The 19,515-nt window shown below is 37.9% G+C and overlaps 1 protein-coding gene across 5 annotated transcripts in view; it reads right to left on the reverse strand.

Annotated features, from left to right (window-relative positions):
- Dnm3 (dynamin 3) overlaps positions 1–19,515 on the reverse strand; it is a 626,878-nt gene that overhangs the window by 133,696 nt on the left and 473,667 nt on the right. For all 5 annotated transcript variants that reach the window (XM_023710359.1, XM_023710362.1, XM_004626802.2 and 2 more), the window contains one exon: positions 19,126–19,237. In XM_023710359.1, the coding sequence (XP_023566127.1) occupies positions 19,126–19,237 (112 nt within the window). The remainder of the gene's footprint in view (positions 1–19,125; positions 19,238–19,515) is intronic.

Genomic DNA, 19,515 nt, shown 5'->3' on the forward strand with positions numbered 1-19,515 from the left:
GTGGGTCTTGCCTCTAGCCTCTTTGCAGGGAGTTCTGCTGAAGGGTTCCATGCTGAGCCTGCCCTCTGGGTCTATTCACGATCCCATGGCCTCCATCGTCTCACTCACTCACAGTATCTGCACTCCTGGTTTATTCAGGATCCGGAGGGTCCCAGGTCGTCTCATTCTGCCCAACCCGCGTTCTGGGTCTGTTCAGGATCCCGCTGCCCTGGGTCGTCTCACTCACTCTCTGGGCCTGTGCTCTGGATCTGTTCAGGATCCCGTTAGGCCCTGGGTCATCTCATTCACTCGCTGGCCTGCGCTCTGGGTCTATTCAGCATCCTGAGGGCCCCAGGTCGTCTCACTCTGCAGTTTCTTTTAGCCTTTATTTTTATTAGTATATTTGTATTATGTAATGATTACACTCCTTGTAGGAAGTTAGGTCCTATATATAACACATCTCAATGACTTTTCATTCCTCTCCTCTCTCACCCCTCCATCTTTTGATACCTTTCCTACTCGAAAAGCATCTATTTCACTACCTCCTGTCATCTTTTATTTTGCTTTTATTTCTATTTTCAGTTTCTCATAGAAAAGAAACCATGTGATATTTAAACTTATGTGTCTAATTTAATTCACTTACTTTTTTTTAAAAAAAATCAATAAAATGGTACAGAATTTCAAAACAAAATGATAGGAAGTTAACAATGGTTGCTCTATTACAAATTGTAATCTTCAAAGTAGTTACTCACATTACCAGATATGGGCATGTAAAATTAATCAAACAATATAAACACTTGCTGTTCCTTTCAATGAACTAATATAAATTAGTAGTACAATTATCTTAGCTATTATATATCCCAGTTGTTCTTTCCTTTTGGGCAATTTCTTTCCTTTTCACAATATCTACTGTACCGTTTGGATTTTACTTGCTGCTTCGAGGTCTTATACTAGGGATACAATGTGATATTTACACATGCAAGTCTGATTTATTTCACTTACGAGTACGGTCTCAAGTTGCACCCATTTATGCATAAAAATCTGGAGTTTATCTTTCTTTATGTCTGAGTAATACTCCATTGTATAAAAAATCCACATCTTCTTTATCTATTCCTTAGTTGATGTGCATTTGGGTTGTTTCCAAGATTTAATTATGACAAATTATGCTGCTATAAACATGGGTGTACATACAACACTCTGTGGTACAATGTTTTTTATTCTTCTTGGAAAATATCTAGGAGGGGAACAGCTGGGTTGATTAGGGCCTCTAATTCTAGCTTTCTGAGGAAACTCCACACTGATTGTAGAGTGGATGCACCACCAGTGGAGAAGCATTCCTTTCTCCCCATAGCCTTGCCAGAATTTGTCATAGCTGATTTTTTGATGATAGAAATTCACTTAATATTATGGTACATCCAGTTTCCTACAAATGACTCAAGCTTATTCTTCAGTACGACAGAGTACTTCACTGTGTATAAATAACACATTTTCTTTACCCATTCATCTGTTGATGAAACTATGAGATGTTTCAAATATTCAGCTATTAATGATTGTACTGCTATAAATATGAGTAAGCATGCATCACTGAAAAAGGATGTTTTACCTCTCTGTGTACAATATCTAGAAGGGAGATAGCCAGATCAAACAGAATTTATAGTTTTACTTTTTTGAGGAAATCCACACTGATTTCTAGAGTGGACCTGAAGTATCTTTGAGGTATGCTCTCAAACTCTAGTTTTCTGTAGTTAATTTGATCATTATGCATCTTTACAGTAGCCCTCCTTTATTCACAGGTCCTGACTAATATATGCATGTCTCCCCAAAGCCTCACGGACCCATATGGAAGGCTTCTGGGTGATGATTGGAACATGGCTGTGTGATACTGGATAATGCCTGTAACACTGGATTAGTCCCCTGATGGGCTTAGAACTGGATGTGATGTTGGGAGGTGTAACCTGAAGGAAAGCGATGGGTCACGTGGCCAGGATATCCGTATCTGCATCTGCATCCTTACCCATATGCGTTGTCCATATCTGTATCTGTAGCTAGCATACCCATATCTGTCCTCCAGCTTCCTGCCTGACTTGCCACAACTGTTTCTCTTGTGCGCGGCCCCTCTGCCACGTTGCCCTGCCTGGGAGCCAGCTGACTCCGGACTGAAACCTCTGCCAGCTGTGAGCTAAAATAAACCTTTGCTCCAGGAAAGGTATTTTGTTCTAGCAAGGGGAAGGCAACTAAGACAACAGGAGGTATAGTCTAGCATCCATAGTGGATGTCTGCAATTGTGCATAGTACTGAACCTTATAAAAGTTTGTTCTGCTACATCTTTGGTAAAATTTAATTTATAAGTTAGGCACAGTCAAGGATTAACAACAGTAAGTAATAATAAAATATTATAATTCTAATAAGTACTTTAATAAAAGTTATTTTTTCTCTCTCTCTCTACCCCTTCCCTCTTTCCTCCCTCTTTGTAACTTACTGTACTTTCACCTTTCCATTTAAAGGAAAGGGGCTATATGACTTGTCAAATGACAACATCACTATGATTGCCCTTGGGGGCCATTATTAAGGAAAATAATGAACATGAGCACTCCGATACCTTGAAAGTTGATCTGATCAGTGAGATGGTCACTGAGTGTCAAAGGGGCAAGTTATGTATACAGTGTGGATACTCTGGACAAAGACACCATTCACGTATTGGGTAGGACAGAGTGACAGTACCTCATATTGTAATGCTACACAGAAAGGCACGCAATTTAAAACTTATAAATTGCTTATTTTCCATGTAATACTTTCAGAGAGCTGTTGACTATAGGTAACTACCGGGGAGTAAAGCATAAGGGTAGTTTATCTTTTAAATCAAGCCTACTTCTTATACCAATCTCATCTTTTATCTATTTTATTTTCTTTCTGTTTTTTGTTTTGCTTTGTTTTTCTAGTACTGAGGATTGAGTTTAGGGTCTCTCTATTGGCCTCCATAACCAGCCCTTTTTATCTTGGACTCGATGAGTCACTAAACTACATGAGCTGGGCTTAAAATTGTGGCGCCCCAGCCTCAGCCTCCCAGGGTTCTGGGGCTGTAGGTGTGCAGTACCACATCTGGCTACTCATATCCTTTCATCTTGCTTTTTGTTCAGTTCATGGTAAAGATAGTGAGAAGGTTTTCAAGCTCTCATTTCTGTCACTTTGCTGTACAATTTCCACAATATAGTACTACAACCACATGATGATAAATTAAAGAAATAAATTTCTACTTTTTGATAAAAATGTTAGGTAAGGCCCTAAATTTCCAAAGAAGCTCCTCATAATATCATACCTGATGATAATAATGTGTTCTCAAAATCGGTATAAAACTTACTTTTGTTTAGGAGCAGTGTTAAAGCAAACTCATTACAAAAAGGAATGAAGCATACAAGATTTTTTCATACTATGATGGAAAATATGTCAAAACATACAGGATGTCTAAAGCATTAGTTATAACTAACTAGACACAAGCTACTTCATTTTGGGTATAGTAGAAAAAATAAAATGTGAATTAGCCCCAATTACCCTTCAGAAGTCCTCTACTGTCACCCCCTATGAGCTTCTGAAGAAGCAGACCCAGTCTTGTCTTTTTATAGAGCTAACTTAGCAAGACCAATATATTCTGTAACACAATAAGGATTTCAAACCATTTCTCAAAGTTTTCTACCCCCTGGTGAACTGTCCTCTATTCCAACTGGTTATGATTAAAGTTGAGGGTTCAAAATTTAGGCAATAACAATATTTTTTGATGTTGGTTTGCCAAAACAGAACCAAAGTTTTTCTGGTGTTGTAATAATTGAAAGACAATTCATTTTTATATGAACATGGAAAGAAAATAACACTTTGAGGCCAGTGACTTTTAACTTTAATGATATCCTTATTGTCTTATGCATAAATTTAGTCAACCAGATGGGAACTCTCCTTCAATTTAGGGGAAATAAACTTATGAAGATTTTGTAAGAAAATAAGAAAAAATAATAGTGGATTATCCACATAGAATATCCATCTCTGACAAAAGTAAACAAAAAAGGGAGATATAAATGAAAGTCCATTTTGTGGTGAATATATATGTAAATATATATATATATATATATGTAAATATATATACATATATATATGTATATACAAAATAGCATAGATATATAGCTACTTTCTCTTAGCTCAATGAGAAGAAAGTTTTGAGCTAATAGTGCTTAAACAAGATATCATGTCTGCATCTTGTACTATGATGACTACTACGAAGACAACAATATGCACTGTATTAATTATTGTAGCTGTCCTACTAAGCTGTTTCATTGATACTTATTTCACAATAAAATTAATACATAAAAAATAAGAAAAAAGTATACATATACTCAACAAAGGAAAAAGCATCTCTATTTGAGCTGACTGTACCTAAACCACTTAGAATGTTCCTTCAGTCATGCATTTTAAATATCAGGGGAAACATAAAGTCTAGCATACTCCTTTCTTGACCAAGATCACAGAACGCAATTTCAGTAGGCACTGCCAAGTTGTGAAGATGGATTTACCAGGAATGTCTAGGCCCTCTCCCACACGAACAAGGACAATAATTCCGGAGATAAGGGTCTGACATAAGACGACAGAACAAATCAACATAGATTTAAGTCCTATGCTCTTTGATATATACTTTGGAGCCATCCGATTTGGCAAACTATCTTTACAAAGGGCCGCTAGAATCTAATGACTGATTACTGATTACAATAAGCATTCTAGGTAATGACTACTTTCTCCACTAATTGGCATTGCCCATATCCACTAGCCTTGCTGAATATGTTGCGAGATCATGGCATTATTTTTAAATGATATAAAAATAACTGTTCAAATGTGACTTTTTCCCTTCTCAAAATTCAAGACCCTGTAATGTGTATAAAATTATTGCACATTACCTGACTTGAGACTAGGAAAGTCATCAATAAGTTTATAATTTTATTTTGGAACTTTTTTGTTCTATTTCTTTTTAAGTGGTCCCTTTTTCCAAGCAGTATAGTCAACCTCATACTTTTGCTGGAGGAAATACAATAATCCTTAAATTTAAAAAGATTGAAATTCAGTAAAGTGACTTAAATTAGTGACTGCAAATCTTTTTAAAAAGATAAAAGATTCATAAAGGAAAGGATTATAGGTAGTTTTTTTTTTTCTATAACTTAAAATCCCAAGTGTTTTGCTGTTGTTGTTTGAGACAGAGGCTCACTGCAGCTCAGTCTGACCTTGAACTCACTGTGCATCTCAGGGTAGTCTTTAGCTGGCAGCAATTCTCTTGCCTCAGCTGCCTAAATTCTAGGATTACAGGCTTGCAGCGCCTCTCAACTTCATGTGCTTCTTTTTTTAAAGATTAGCTGAATGGGCAATCTGGTAACCTCAAATAATTTTTCCCATATGATGGTGTGGATATTTTTTATTGGTACACTTTAGGTACACATAATAACATGCATCAGAAGGAATCTGCGCCTGCACATAACATCTTGCTTCTTCTTTTCCCATTCCCTCCTCCCCCTTCAACCCATCTTTCCCTCCTTATTTACAAAAGCTCTGTTTCCATTTTTTCCTTCCATTCTTTTTTTCTTGCCTCTTTTTATCCTCCCCTATCCCTTGTCCCTCTTCTCATTTGAACATTTTCTTCCCATTTCCCAATATCCATTATATATCTTGGGCCTTATTTATACTTCAAGTTTCTCACACCAGAGAAACCATATCATATTTGAACATGTTTGTGGTATATATTTTACTTAGGAGCATGATCTCAAAGTCTATCCACTTAGCTTGAGATATCCTAAATGTATCCTTCTTTATGGTTGAGTTGTATTCCATTATATAAAAAATCTTTATCCATTCATTCACTGATAGACATTTGGGCTATCTCCAAGATTTAGCTATTATAAACTGTGCTACTATAAAAATGGGTGTGCATATATTCTTGTGGTATGATGCCTTTCATTATTCTGAGAAGATAACAAGAAGGAGAATCACTAGGTAAAATGGAACCTCTAATTTTAGTTTTTTTGAGGAATCTCCATGCTGATTGCCACAGTGGTCACAGCAACCTCCACTCCCACCTACAGTAAAGAAGGGTTCCTTTTCTCCCACAGCCCTGCCAGAATTTGTCATGGGTTGATTTATTTTATTTTATTTAATAGAGACAAAAGAAAAAATAAAAATGATACAGAGGGCCAGAGTGATAGCTCAACAGTCTAAAGCACCTGCTGAGGTAAACTTAAGCAAGCTCAGCGACCACAGTTCGATCCACAGCACCACACGCCATGACAGCCCTGCCCCTAGGACAGGCTGAGCTGGCCACACACACACAGACACACAAAAACATACAGAATTTCAAAACAAGATGGTAGGAAATTAACAATTGTTGTATTACATATTGTTATCTTCGAAGTAGTTGCTCTGATTTCCTGATACTAGATATTCTTTCTGGAATGAGATGAGATCTCAGCATTGTTTCAATTTGCATTTCTCAAATGACTAGTGATATTGAATATTTTTTCATATATTTATTTGCCATTTTTACTTCATCTGAGAAGTGTCTATTCATTTCAGATGCCTGATTGTGGATGGGTCTTTAACTTTGGGGAGGTCTCATTTTTTTTTACTTCTTTATATATTCTAGATATTAGTCCTTTGTTTGAGGAACAGCTGGCAATTTTTTTCCCGTATGGTGGGTTGTCTCTTTATTCTTTTGGTGGTTTCTCTTGCTGTGCAAATGCTTTTCAATAAGATGAGATCCCAGATGTTGATTTTTTTGTGGTATTTTCTGTCATTGGTGTTTTGTTCATAAAGTATTTACCTACACCAATGTCTTCAAGAGTTCTATGGACTCTATCTTTGAGCAGATGTAGTGTTTCTGTTTCAATATTTAAGTTTTTGATCCATTTCTATTTTAGTTTATTGCATTGTGAAAGATATGGGTCTAGTTAAAATCTTCTTCATAAGAAAGCCAGTTTTCCCAGCACCATCTATTAAAGAGGCTATCTTGTCTCTTTTCTTGAAAGCAAACAGTAATATCTAATCATATGTACAATCTTGCATAACTATGTCTGTTAATCTGAGCAACAGATCTGACAATGGAAATAGTTAATGTATCAGCCATTGTTAATCAGCTATTCCTATTTTGAAAATTTGTAACATATGGATTGTTGTATATTGCCCTGTTTTTGACTTTATTTCTGATTTTTGTTCTTACTTTTGTTTTTACTCTTCAGAATAAAATAAAATAAAAGTAGAAAAAAAAGAGTCTATCCTTCTATCAGTGAATGTGTTTGGCTTCTTTGTGAAACATAAGGTGGCTGAGTATATTTGGAGCTGTTTCTGTCATCCTCCAATCTATTGATTGATGTTCAGGTCTTTTGTCTTTCTGTTTTTATGGTCATCTTATTGTATAATTTCAAATCAAAGATTGCAATGCCTTCTGCTTTGCCTTTGTTGCCCAGAATTGCCCTTGCTATTCTAGGTCTTTTCTGGTTCCAAATGAATTTTAGGATTGTCTTCTCTAATTCTGTGAGATACTCTATTGGTATTTTGATTAGGATTGCATTAAATCTGTATAACAATTTTGGGTGTATTGTCATTTTCACTATTTGTGTTTCTGTCTGAACATCATTAAGAATTTGAAACCTTTTATTTGAGTAGTTATCTATATTTCAAGCTTTTTGCCTAACTTGAATTTACCTAATTTAACATTAAAGATACTTAAACAAAACTCTTTAATAAAGAAATGAACTAAACATCCATTAAATCTCTAGATATACCCTGCAAGAAAAGCCATTAGATTATGAAAATTATAAATGGCTTCTCTCTAGGACAAAACATAGAGTTAAGGGGCCAGGGAGATGGCTCAGTGGATTAAGCACTTCCCTGGCAAGCGCAAGAGCCTGAGTTCAATCCCCAGTTCCACAAAAAAGAAAAAAGAAACTGGGAGGTAAAAACATAGAGTTAAAGTTTTAACTGAAGGCCTCAGGTTTGAAAATGACATTCTGATTTACATTTATCCACAAAAACATCATAAAAACCAACCAAACTCTCTGTTACTAGATTTTTTTCAACCTGTTACTAGACAGAATCCTCCATTCTCAACTGATGGAGGATGTCCAGGGCTCTGGTCTTTCTAATGAATTCACTGACTTCCATAGTTCAGGGAAACTCATCTAAGAAGGAGATAAACTTTCCCCTAAGAAATTCAGAGTATCACTATGCCAACAGAAAAACATTTTCAAAAGGAAAAATAAGTAATAGGTCTGGATGGAAAATCTTCCCTAAGTAACTGTGATCTCCTCACAAAAGAAGAACTTGTTTTTTAAGGAGAAAGAGCAAAATGCATATGCTTATTCAAGGAGGAATATGAACCCTGATGCTTTGTTCCACTGTGTAGTCACAGCATAAATCAAGATATGCATTTACTACTCAAGGTCATTTTCTTGCAGTGTAGAGGATTATCTCCCAAACTCTAAGCATAATTTCAAGATGAATGAAGTAGATCAATTTAGCTGTCACTGAGAAAATAAATCACAGGGTGGTTCTATTCAAGCCACTTTATATGGGTGCATATGTGTGTGCGTGGACTACACTTAATGTATCCAGGAAGATGAATCCATCCTGCTTATCTAAAGAAGCACTAATTGAGCAGGCTTCATTGTCTTTAGTCTGTTTAGTATCATAAATAATAAGATGCCATGCACTGAAGAAGCAATTAGTGTTTGTGAGTCTGAACTGTGTCACAATTTACAGCTGGCTCATGTATACGGCAGGCAACAAGTCAGGTACGTTGCCTTAGGGACAACTCAGAACAAGCATTCCCACATGAGAGGAAAAAAAGAATCTCATACACTCCTTTTGAAGAATCCAGATCTATACTCTGGAGACAGCACAGCTTGTGTTCCAGTGTTTTCCATTTGTACTGAAATTCTAAGCTACAGGAAAATAGCATGCAGATGTGCTGTTTGTGATTTGGGGAGACTTTTCATGCCAGAGTCTATGGCTAGTATAACAATCATATTTTTAAAGTATTAGCATTACATTTTCCACAAACTGTCACTTAAGCATAACATGAATGGTTAGAAATAAGACAATAAATATCAGCACCTCGAAAGTACACATTCTTCTGTTAAAAATCTAAACAATAAGAACTTGCATCTTCAATGCCCCTCCATGGTATTAGACCTCTATCCAGATCCTCCACGGCACATATATCAGGCTCATGATGTAGACAGTGGCTGTGGAGCCCTTGAGGCCCTGCAGGTTCCTGCCTATCATCCTGGAAGTAGCCTTCATGGGCAACAGCTCAGAACTTTTGGGTTTTATTGTTCATCATATTTAATCAGTAAACTGCATTGAGCAGAACATTTTATTACCCAGAAGAACTTGATCAAGTAAGACAGAACAAATGGATGACTTCTGCCATAGAAATGTGTGTCTTTAGAAATTTTATAAATGCTTTTAAGCCCTCAGTGAATCCCTAAAGATAGAGAAAAATCATAAACGCCTTTCAAGGAGTCTAGGAGTTAGCACCTCCCTAAAATGTCAGCAGCTAGTTCCTTGATCTTCATTCAGCATGTCCAAGCTTCCTGCTAATGCAGTCATGGTTTGCCCTGGGGTACTCTTTTTTTTTAAGTGTTTGTTTGCAAACACAACAAAAAGCATATGAAATTCTAGACAGAGACTGGGGTGGTGCAAATGAGCAGGATTAGATGTACTTACTATTTAAAACTGAAATGCACTGTATGGTGTTAAAACCTAAAATATGGGTTTAAAAATACTTTCTCCAAATATTGTATTCTAAGGGTGGTAGTCTTAGCAAACAATACTAGCTTTTACTTTGTAGAAATCTTCTATTTGATAAGTTACCTGCTTTTTAAAAATGAATTTACTATAAATGATTTGAGCTCGCCTCTTTACTCCTTCACAAATGCCTGTCTGGTGCTTTTCTGGTAATACTTTAGCTTTATTAAAGACTATAACTTAGGTTATAGCAGTTATATCAAGATATAAATTTATAAATTGCACATTTTTCAATACCAACCATTGATGTCAATTTATTCCATAATAGCACATTCCATAAAATTAAACTGCAAAAGATTTCCCACATTTGTTTTACATTCTATATGTATGGCTTTTGAATAGCAATTCTGATGAATTCCAGCTGGTTTAAATATGCAGCCCAACTCTTATATAACAGATTCCTTTCAAATCTTATTGTGTGCACTGAGTCCAGTTTTAAGTGGGCTACCTGGTAGGACAAAGTGCTAATATATCCCCGTAAGAAAAACAAAATAAGAAAACTGATGACTCTGCCATATTTAAGACCATCTTCTCTACTACTAGACTACTAATAGGAGTGAAAAACAACTCCAGTTTTGGGGAAAACTTAATTAAAATTTAAATGTACTTAGCAACCTTCTGGACTGTTAAACTGTTCATTATCCATTGGAACATTAAAATGATTTCCACCATTCATGTATGTTGCCTGTTTTCATAAATCCACCGTACACAATTTGCTCTCCCCTCCTCTTCCCAGCCCTCCACCCTCAGCCAGCTGAAGTACATCAAGAGCACAGACACCAAGGCAAATGTTGACCCCACCCTCCTCTGTCCATTTTAAGGCACGGTGGAAGCCAGAGCACTGATCTAGTTCAGTTTCCCCAAGGAAGCCGGCCATACTGCTATTTAGGACCCCAGCTTGTATTTTTGTAACTGCACGTTAACACGAGAGCTTTGCCTTTTGGTCAAAACCTTCAGCTGCACTGAATTTCATCAGATCAGGGTACCCTTTCTGTGCAAGATTCTTCATTATTAAAATCTTCATAATCTTTGCTCTCAGTGTCAGTGTCATTCTTTCTTAATAACAACTTCTCTGAGCTGTGCAATCCCCAACCCTGAAGAACATAAATCTTCCTTCCAAAAGGTCAAAACGGAAAAGCCCCTTATGATCATCCAAACACATATTTCCTCTGTACTTGTACAGTAGCCTACAATCATCCCAACATGCACAGAAACACTCCGGGCAAGACACATGCAGGAGCAAGCTGGTGTAGGAGACAGAAGAGTTGTAACAGGGCAAAGAACTTACTTTGTTGTTCCCCTGTGTGGGTAGCCATAAGAAGAAAGAGAAAATATATGTTAAATATAAATTTATTTTAAAATCACAAGATTTCTCTTGCTAGAGCAGAATCAAAACAAACCATTCGAATATTCACTGACATCCCATAATGTCCATCTAGCATCCAGAGCTCATGGACAAGTCCCAGATTCTATGGAGGTTAAGTGAAATCATACGTTTATAACATCAGAAATTATGACAGAGATTTCCCTCCTTTCTTTCAACTCGGAATACTTGAGGTATGGGAACCTGGCCAGAAAGAATTGGTTTGAATTGGTAAAAAGTGAGCTGTTAGCATGAAAAGCAAAGCAGTTAGTATGTTGGCCTGCCCTTTCCTGACGGCCCCTCCTCCAACATGCCAAGCAGTGGAAAATTCCATCAGCCAGTGCATCTTTAAACAAACACTGCACCCTTGGTTTCAAAGAAGGTGGAAAAAAAAAAAGGCAAAGACAGCAGAGGAAAGGAGTGGGTGGCTCTGGGGAGACAGCTTAAGCGGACCAAGTTATGACCTCCATCTGTACCATTCCTTTATTTTGTAAATTATGAGCTTTGGCTTGGCTTGGCATGGGAAGCGAAGACTGTATAGTGGGCCTGCCGCCAAAATAAACACTGGTTCACATTCAAGAAAATGGACTGGAAAGGTTAATCACAAAAATGTAGTCATCTCTAAAAGCGACACTCTGGATGGAGACAGAGCAGCCAGCGGCGGGCGGCAGGCAAATGGCTCTCCTATTTCAAACTGGAGCTGTGAGAGCATGATTTATATCAAACAATTTAACTCACATATGGCCTAAAAAAATAAAACAGTGATTCATTACTCCCAGGGCAGCTCGAGTCCTTGCAAGGTCAGATCCTGTGGGGGAGACAGGATGGGACATGGCCCAGGAACAGATCTGAAGTCTCCTCGCAGGGGCCCAGGAGGAATTTCTCGGTGAGACGGAGAAGCAGAGAGCTGTGAGCAAACTGCGTGCTTCACATCGGTGGGAGAGACCTGGACAGCGTGGAGGAGCAGGTCAGCCTGGAGATGTGGCCGTTAGTTTTCAGTTAAGGATGTAGAGGGGGAAATGCACACAGCAGTGTCCTGAGGGATTGCTAAGGCGGCAGTCCCAAGACAGTGGTTTTTTTTCTGGAAAACAATGCCAATTGGTGACTGGGAAAATGCCTCATTCTGGGGCCACTAGGGGCCCTTTTTGTGAAGAAAAACACTAACAAACGAGTGTAGAGAAGCTTCTTTTGGCACTGAGTTGCCGTAAGATAATCATTAACACCCCAGTTTATCTGAGACACACTGCTATGAGAATGGATGAAGGGGGAAAAAGATGAATCCTTCCTAGGGATTATGCCAACTGTTCAAAAGGTAATAAAGAGAATGCTGGGAGTTTTATCACAAGAAAATGCTATTTTAGAGAATAATGGGACGCTGGTTCTTCCAAGAAGTACAATATTGCTGAAAATACCTCAAACAGATGGAGTTTATTGCATTCCACACCCTGCAGCTTTTTGATCTACCAAATAAGTTTCAGGAGTTTAACCAAGTATTTTTGCACATTAGGGGATGACTGGCTTCCCCACTCTGTGGCAGATGGTTCTGTTTGTAGTGGCAACAATGATGTCACAGAGTAGGAGGCCTTAATCCTTAAACACAAGAAACACACAAGCAGAGGCCGTGGTGTGGCTTGGCCATTTCTCATTTTATTCAATCATTTTCTAATCTTCTATTCTGTGAGGAGCGGAGCAGTCATGAATGGTGTATTGTAAATGCTTTATAAGTAGCTCCATGACTGTGGGTCACAGCGATTTGAGTTGAGGACCCTAAAAATATTCCTGTTGAAGAATTTAACTGCTGTGTGTGCTGTCCTTCAGAAAAACCCAAAAATAAAGTCAAGGGCAGTGGGTTATTGTAGAACTTGTGGTAGCACACTACTAACTACATATATGAGTGGTTATCACTGCATTAATAAATATTTGTGGAGGCCCATGGCCCTTTCTCTTCTCCCCTCCTGAACTGATAAAGAGATTCTTTTTCCCTATTTGACACAGAGGGAAATTCACTGCTAAGAGTCTATCCAAAAGGAATTTCTGAAGTACCAAAAGGACAACATTGCAAGCTGGTTTTAAGCCACAAAGCAGTTCTCAAAGTATCAATTATGGCTGAGAGAGTCCTGATTTAGAGAGGAAGTGAAGTTCCAAAGTGTTTCACTTTCTCCTATAAATCTTTTTTTCAGTGCTGGCGGAATCAGACCCAGTCCTCACATGTGCTAGGCGACCACTCTACCACTAAGGTACCTCCACAACTCTACTGTCGCTAAGATTTCTTAAGAAATAACACTCAATAGGGAGGACCATTCCTGTGTATTTAGCTCATATAACTTCTTTCAAAGCTCTGAAGTGTCTGACATGACAAATACGCATAACTGAAACTGAAATACGCACAACGGAAACAACTTGCACCCAGTTGTTTCCAGGGCGTATGTGGATCTCAGGTTGCTCCTTTCAGATGGCCAGCAGCAGGTCAGTACCTGAGCACAGGCAGGCTTGGGAATTCTCACTTCCCTTGGCAGCCCTGGACTCCCCCGGGCCTGACCCAGGTAGCCTCCCAGGCTGCCCTGTCCCCTCAGGCAGCAGCCAGACTTCCTTTAAACAACTTAGCCTCCTCAGCCAACAGATGAGGAAGTTCTCTTCACATACCCAAATCCCACTGGCAGTTTCCAAAGAAATGGCTAAGTACTAAACTGGGAATTACTGCTCCATGGACACAAAGATGAAAGTGAATAACAAGATCAGGTGGTACTGAATACTTTCACCCAGATGAAGGCACTGAGCTCGCTGTGATGCACAAAACCCTTTAATTAACCCTATAAAAGCACGTCAAGGAAGGAGTGCTTATTTTCAGTGCAGAGAAGACTGATTCTCTCAGGGGTCAAGAAAGGTGCCTGGCCTGCACGACTAATAATGGCAGGGCAAAGGGTCAAATGTCAGTGGATCTGACTTCAAATCTACTGCATCCACTACACACAGTATGTTTCAAAGAATTTGAACTTGGAATTCCTTAATGTTTACATACTAGTCTTATTATAAGCCAACAACACTGTGCCAGAATATTCAGTTGTTTGTCTTATAATGTTCTTTAGATACTCAACCAAGTTCATATTTATTTGTAATCACATGTATAGAAGAAATATAGATAACACATTAGTAAAATAATCTGTTGAGAGGTCTTTCATAGTAGTCTGTACTGATCTCTCTCTCTCTCTCTCTCTCACACACACACACACACACACACACACACATACAAACACACAGTATTTCAGGCTCGGCAGTGGAAATAACTATAAAACATCTTTACTTTGAAACATACTTATTTAACAATATAAAACTCTTTAGTAATGTTTTCAATTTAATAGCCACAAGAATAGTAATAAAAGAAATAAAATTGCACTACATCCAAATTCAGATGGAAATATATTTTTACAATGTTGAGGTTGTTCAACACCTCATCAAACATTGAGCTGACAGAATGCTCCGTTTGTGGCTTAGAGAAGTTGTCTGTAAGTCACAGAACAAGCCCTTCACATGGTCAGAAAGTGATCCTGTCCTCACTTCTATTTTAGGACCACATACTCTATCGCTCAGATAAGAATTCTGCATTTTTCTTTGAATCCAGAAAGATTGAGATGGTCAAAGTAATTAGTAGAGGCACATGAGGGGAAAAAAGTGATCAGAAAATGCACAAGGGAAAATAGTTGGGCTGTTGCATTTATACAGATATAAAAGTACACTTTCATGAGCTAAAAACTATTTACTTGCATCTCTTTTTTCCACTTGGGAAATTTGTATAAAATAGGTAGTGTATCTTTTTCATCTTTGAATCTTTGGAGTCCACTATAATAGTGATGCCTGGAGGGAAGGAAAGAAGGGAGGAAAAGGGGTCTACTGAAAGAGAAATAAATCTTTTAGAAAACATCAAGACAGGTGACTTGAGGGACAAAGGAAATAGTGGGCCAGAATATTTTGATGTGCATGACATAAGAATATTTTGTCATGTGGAGGTGATATAAAAACATATTGATGATGTTTTTCAAAATGTGTACATAAGACCATAGAAAAAATAATCTGACCCAAACATCAACTTACTTAAATTCAGGTAATGGATACTTAGCTTACTAATGTCAAACTTACACTTTTTAAAAAAGTGATGCATCTAGAAAGTTCTTTCCAGTCCAAATATTAGTATCAGTGCAGAAAGCAGAATTTTGTGAATTTAAACTCATGTCCATGCATGATACATAAAAGTTTCATTATTAGGGTCATGACTGACAGATTTGTTTTTGACCAAATGGTTTATCAATAAAGAAGCAAAATGACATACTCCTAAAACCTCAAAACTTAGAGCTGTCAATTATGAGGTGAATTTGATTTTGTCAGATGTTTCTCAGTGAGGAATATCTACCTGAAACCGAGTCTTCCCACAAATCTAAGAGTGTTAACAAAATCAACTCTGTAGATAAACATTCTACTTGATTGATTTCAACAGTTAGCTTTCCTTAAACATGTGAAAGTCAAGCCATTCTTTAACGTGATCTGTAGGACTATGTGGTGCATAAAGATGTGAATACTGTTTATGATGAAAACTGAGAAAAGCGCTGCTTGTGGCACGCTGCCAAGTGTAATTTCCTGTCTTGTCTCTGGTGAGCCGTAAGAACTTCTTTGTCTTGATATTCTGAGCAATTGTACCAAATGCATATTTATAAACAAATGAAAATGTTGTGCAAAGAAAATAGATTGTGTGGGGCACAGCTAGACTTGCTTATAAAAGAGTATTTTGATAAAAAACAGAAAATAATATTTAGGGTATCTTCTTGCTGGAGGGCTATGGGTATAGGAAAATCTAGGTTTATTAAAAGACAGTCCATTGTGGGATGAATAATTTTGTTCTTCCATGATAGTTTTCCACTTACAGAAAATCTGTCAAATAATTCCTGATATAGGAAACTGTCTAGTGCAATTAGAATGTCTTTGATTTACAAAATCATGACTTAAACCATTTGAATAACCACTATAGTTTCATGTAAGGAAGACACATGCATAAACACATACATGCATACATGCTCATCACCAAGCACATATGGAAGAGAAAATAGCATAAAGTATTTATAATCTGTGTGGGCTGTATTACAATAGCCACAGATTTTTATTTTTTTCTGTACTGGGGATTGAACTCAGGACCTTGCGTTTGCCAGATAGGTGCTTCTGTCTCTGAGCTATATTCCCAGCCTAGCTACAGAATTTTAACCTTCTCCTAGCTGTTACAGAAAGTTTTCTGTAATGTAAATGATCCTTCTACTACCAGTAGTAATTATTAGTAGTATTATTACACATGAAACTGGAGTCCTTGCTCAGCCTGCACTCTTTCTTCACTGCTTCCCATGATTTATGTCATTGGCTCTTAGCAACCAAAGTACAAGAAACTGTTATCCTCATTTCAGAAAGGAGACCTTGACGTTCAGGGCAACTAGGTTACCTGCTTGATACCCCAGCTTGTAAGTGAGCATGTGCAATCTGCAGACAGCCAATTCTGCTACTTCTCCTAACGCCCAGTCATCACAGGCTTTAAAAAAAATGTAAATCTTATCATGGCATTAAGTGCCCCAACATCCTCTAATGGCATCTCATTTCATTTACAATAAAATCTAAAATGCTATTCATTTTCTTCACTGGGCCCCTGACCCCCCTCTTGAAATCCAGCTGTCCATGCTCTGAACACACAGATTTTTCTTGTTGCTCCTCTGAGACACACATGACCTTGGCTCTGGGTTTCCTCTGCCTCTGCCAAGAATCGCCCCCTCCATGCTTTTGCACCACTGGCTCCTACTTTCCTAGAAATGCCTACTCAAATGCTGACACTTCGGGCTGGGGAGGTAGCTCAGTGGCCTATGTGCTTGCCTGTCAAATGTACGGACCCAAATTTGATCCTGGGTGCCGCATGCTGCACCAGCTCTGGCCCTGGAACTCAGGACATGCTGTGCCAGCCACTAAAACTGGGCATGGTGCCACACGCCTGTAATCTCAGCTCTGGGGAGGCTGAGACAGATAGATCACTACAAGTTCTAGCTGTGTAGTGAGACCCTGTACCAAGTGAATAAATAAAAGATTTTTAAAAAATGCTGATTCTTAGAAGGGAGTCTTCCCTAAAATATAGCTCATCTGCCCCTTACTGTCACTGTCTGTCCCTTAAACTTATTTAGTTTTTTAAACTAGAAACAATCATGACTCCAAACAAATCTATATAGTTAGGGTTACTCATTCACATGTTCAATGTCTGTTCCATGGGAAAAAGACCTTAGCTTTGCCTCTCTCACCAGTGTCTAGGATGATAAAAAAGCATGTTCTCAGAAGATTTTTGTGGAATAAACAAATAAAAAATTAAGTATGTAGGCATTTTTAATATATGATATTTGTGAAATTAAATACTATCCACTAGTGGATATGGGTGAGATTAATAATAACTAGAACTGAAAAAAAAATAATAACTAGAACTGAAAACAAAAGTAAAAGTTATAACCTAAAACGATTTATCACATGTATTCCCTACAGTGGTACACATATATGCCAATCTCTACACAGACAATAGTTATGAAAATAGCTTAACTTTCATTAAGAGAGTATAGGCCTGGTCGGCGAGATAGCTCAAAGACTAAGCACCTGTTTAGGCAAGCGCAGGGACCTGGGTTCGACCCCTGACACTACACACTATGCCAGCCCCACCCCCAGGCATGCTGAGTGGGCCACTGAGACTGGGTGTGGTGGGGCACATCTGTAATCCCAGCACTGAGGAGGCTGAAAACAAGAGAATCACTATGAGTCTAAGCTGTATAGTAAGACTCCATACCAAAAACAATTTAGAGAGAGAGAGAGAGAGAGAGAGAGAGAGAGAGAGAGAGAGAGAGAGAGAGAAAACAGGCCATATTATAGAAGGTGCATTGTGTTGGGTGCTAACCAGACAGATATAGGATGGAAAAGGGTTAGGAGGTGTGTGTGAGCACATGTGTGTGAACAAAAATAGTAGCAAAGAGAATATTTTGGTAGAAATCCTCAATCCTTTATGCACCTGAAACTCTTTAAATTTCAATGTGACCCAAGGGATGTGGTCAGGCCTGAAGTCCATCCCCAGAAAGCTTCCAATGTCCCACATTAGGCCCATATTTCAGATTCTTTTCTTGAGAAGACTTGATCCCTATTTTGAGCCCAGACAGAACTCAATTTATGCATAATCTGTCTATAGTCAGATTAAGCACCAAAAGAATCAAGGGAGACTAAGTCCTCAGGACTTAATCTTAGTACTTTAGTTCTAGGGAGAAACTTACGCAGTGAAGAGTTGAGGAAGCTGTGAACAGAGAGATCTGTTCATCTGCACGGTGTGTTTAATGGCGCATGGACACATAACAGGAGGACTCCTGAAGCACATGCTCAGACTAGCCTGTGTAATATTACCTCTTCTGCAGAGCACAGAGATGAGTTCTGTTTATTAACATGAATGAGAGAAGTGCCTCCAAGACACTTGAGGTATATTAATAAAGATAAGTGGGAAGAGCAATTTTTTGTTCTTTCTCACTCAGGATGACACTAGCCAGAGCAATGCATACATAATGGAAGCAAAGTTTTATAAAGCTAAATACATTCTAACAATACAAAATACTGGCATTATAATTGATGATATACTCCTTGTATTAACATGACAACTTTGGAAGAACAGAGAAAAAAGTAGTTTTTAAGTAAAACAAAATCTTCTTGGTCTGAGATTGGATAGATTGTTTTATGACAACGTGGGGCTTTTTGTAAGTCTACTGGTAAACTTTTTAAAATAGAAACATGATAAAGAAAAAGCATCGTGAAATGATATAAGAAGAATAAAAGTGATAGCTAAAAGTTTGGTAAATTAAGTTGAAAGAAAACAATTTTCTTTAACATATAGGATATAGTAAGAGATAGATGCAACTTACCAAAGATTTATCAGGATAGACTCCGGCTCTTAGTAGAGACGCTTTCCAGCTGTCCACGTCCTCCTGGGAATCACATGCCAGCTCCAGGAAGCGATAGTCTTTGTATACATTCCTGGGGTTTAAAATAAATCATACTTTTAGTTTTGAACCAAATGATTCTTACTACAGATGATATAAATGACAGTCCAAAGGACAGATTGGTAATAATCACTAAGGGGAAAAAAGGACAACAAAAACGCCATATATTTTTAAATAATTAGAACAAGGGTCTGAGTTCAATCCCTGATTCTGCAAAAAAAAAAAAAAAAAAAGAGAGAGAGAGAATGCAACAGTAGCAGAGGTAAAATGGGAATAAAGAGCAGTATAGCACACACCTCAGGCAGATACACA

The sequence above is a fragment of the Octodon degus genome, unplaced genomic scaffold (assembly GCF_000260255.1).
Source record: "Octodon degus isolate 3935 unplaced genomic scaffold, OctDeg1.0 scaffold00017, whole genome shotgun sequence".
NCBI classification, from domain to species: Eukaryota; Metazoa; Chordata; class Mammalia; order Rodentia; family Octodontidae; genus Octodon; species Octodon degus.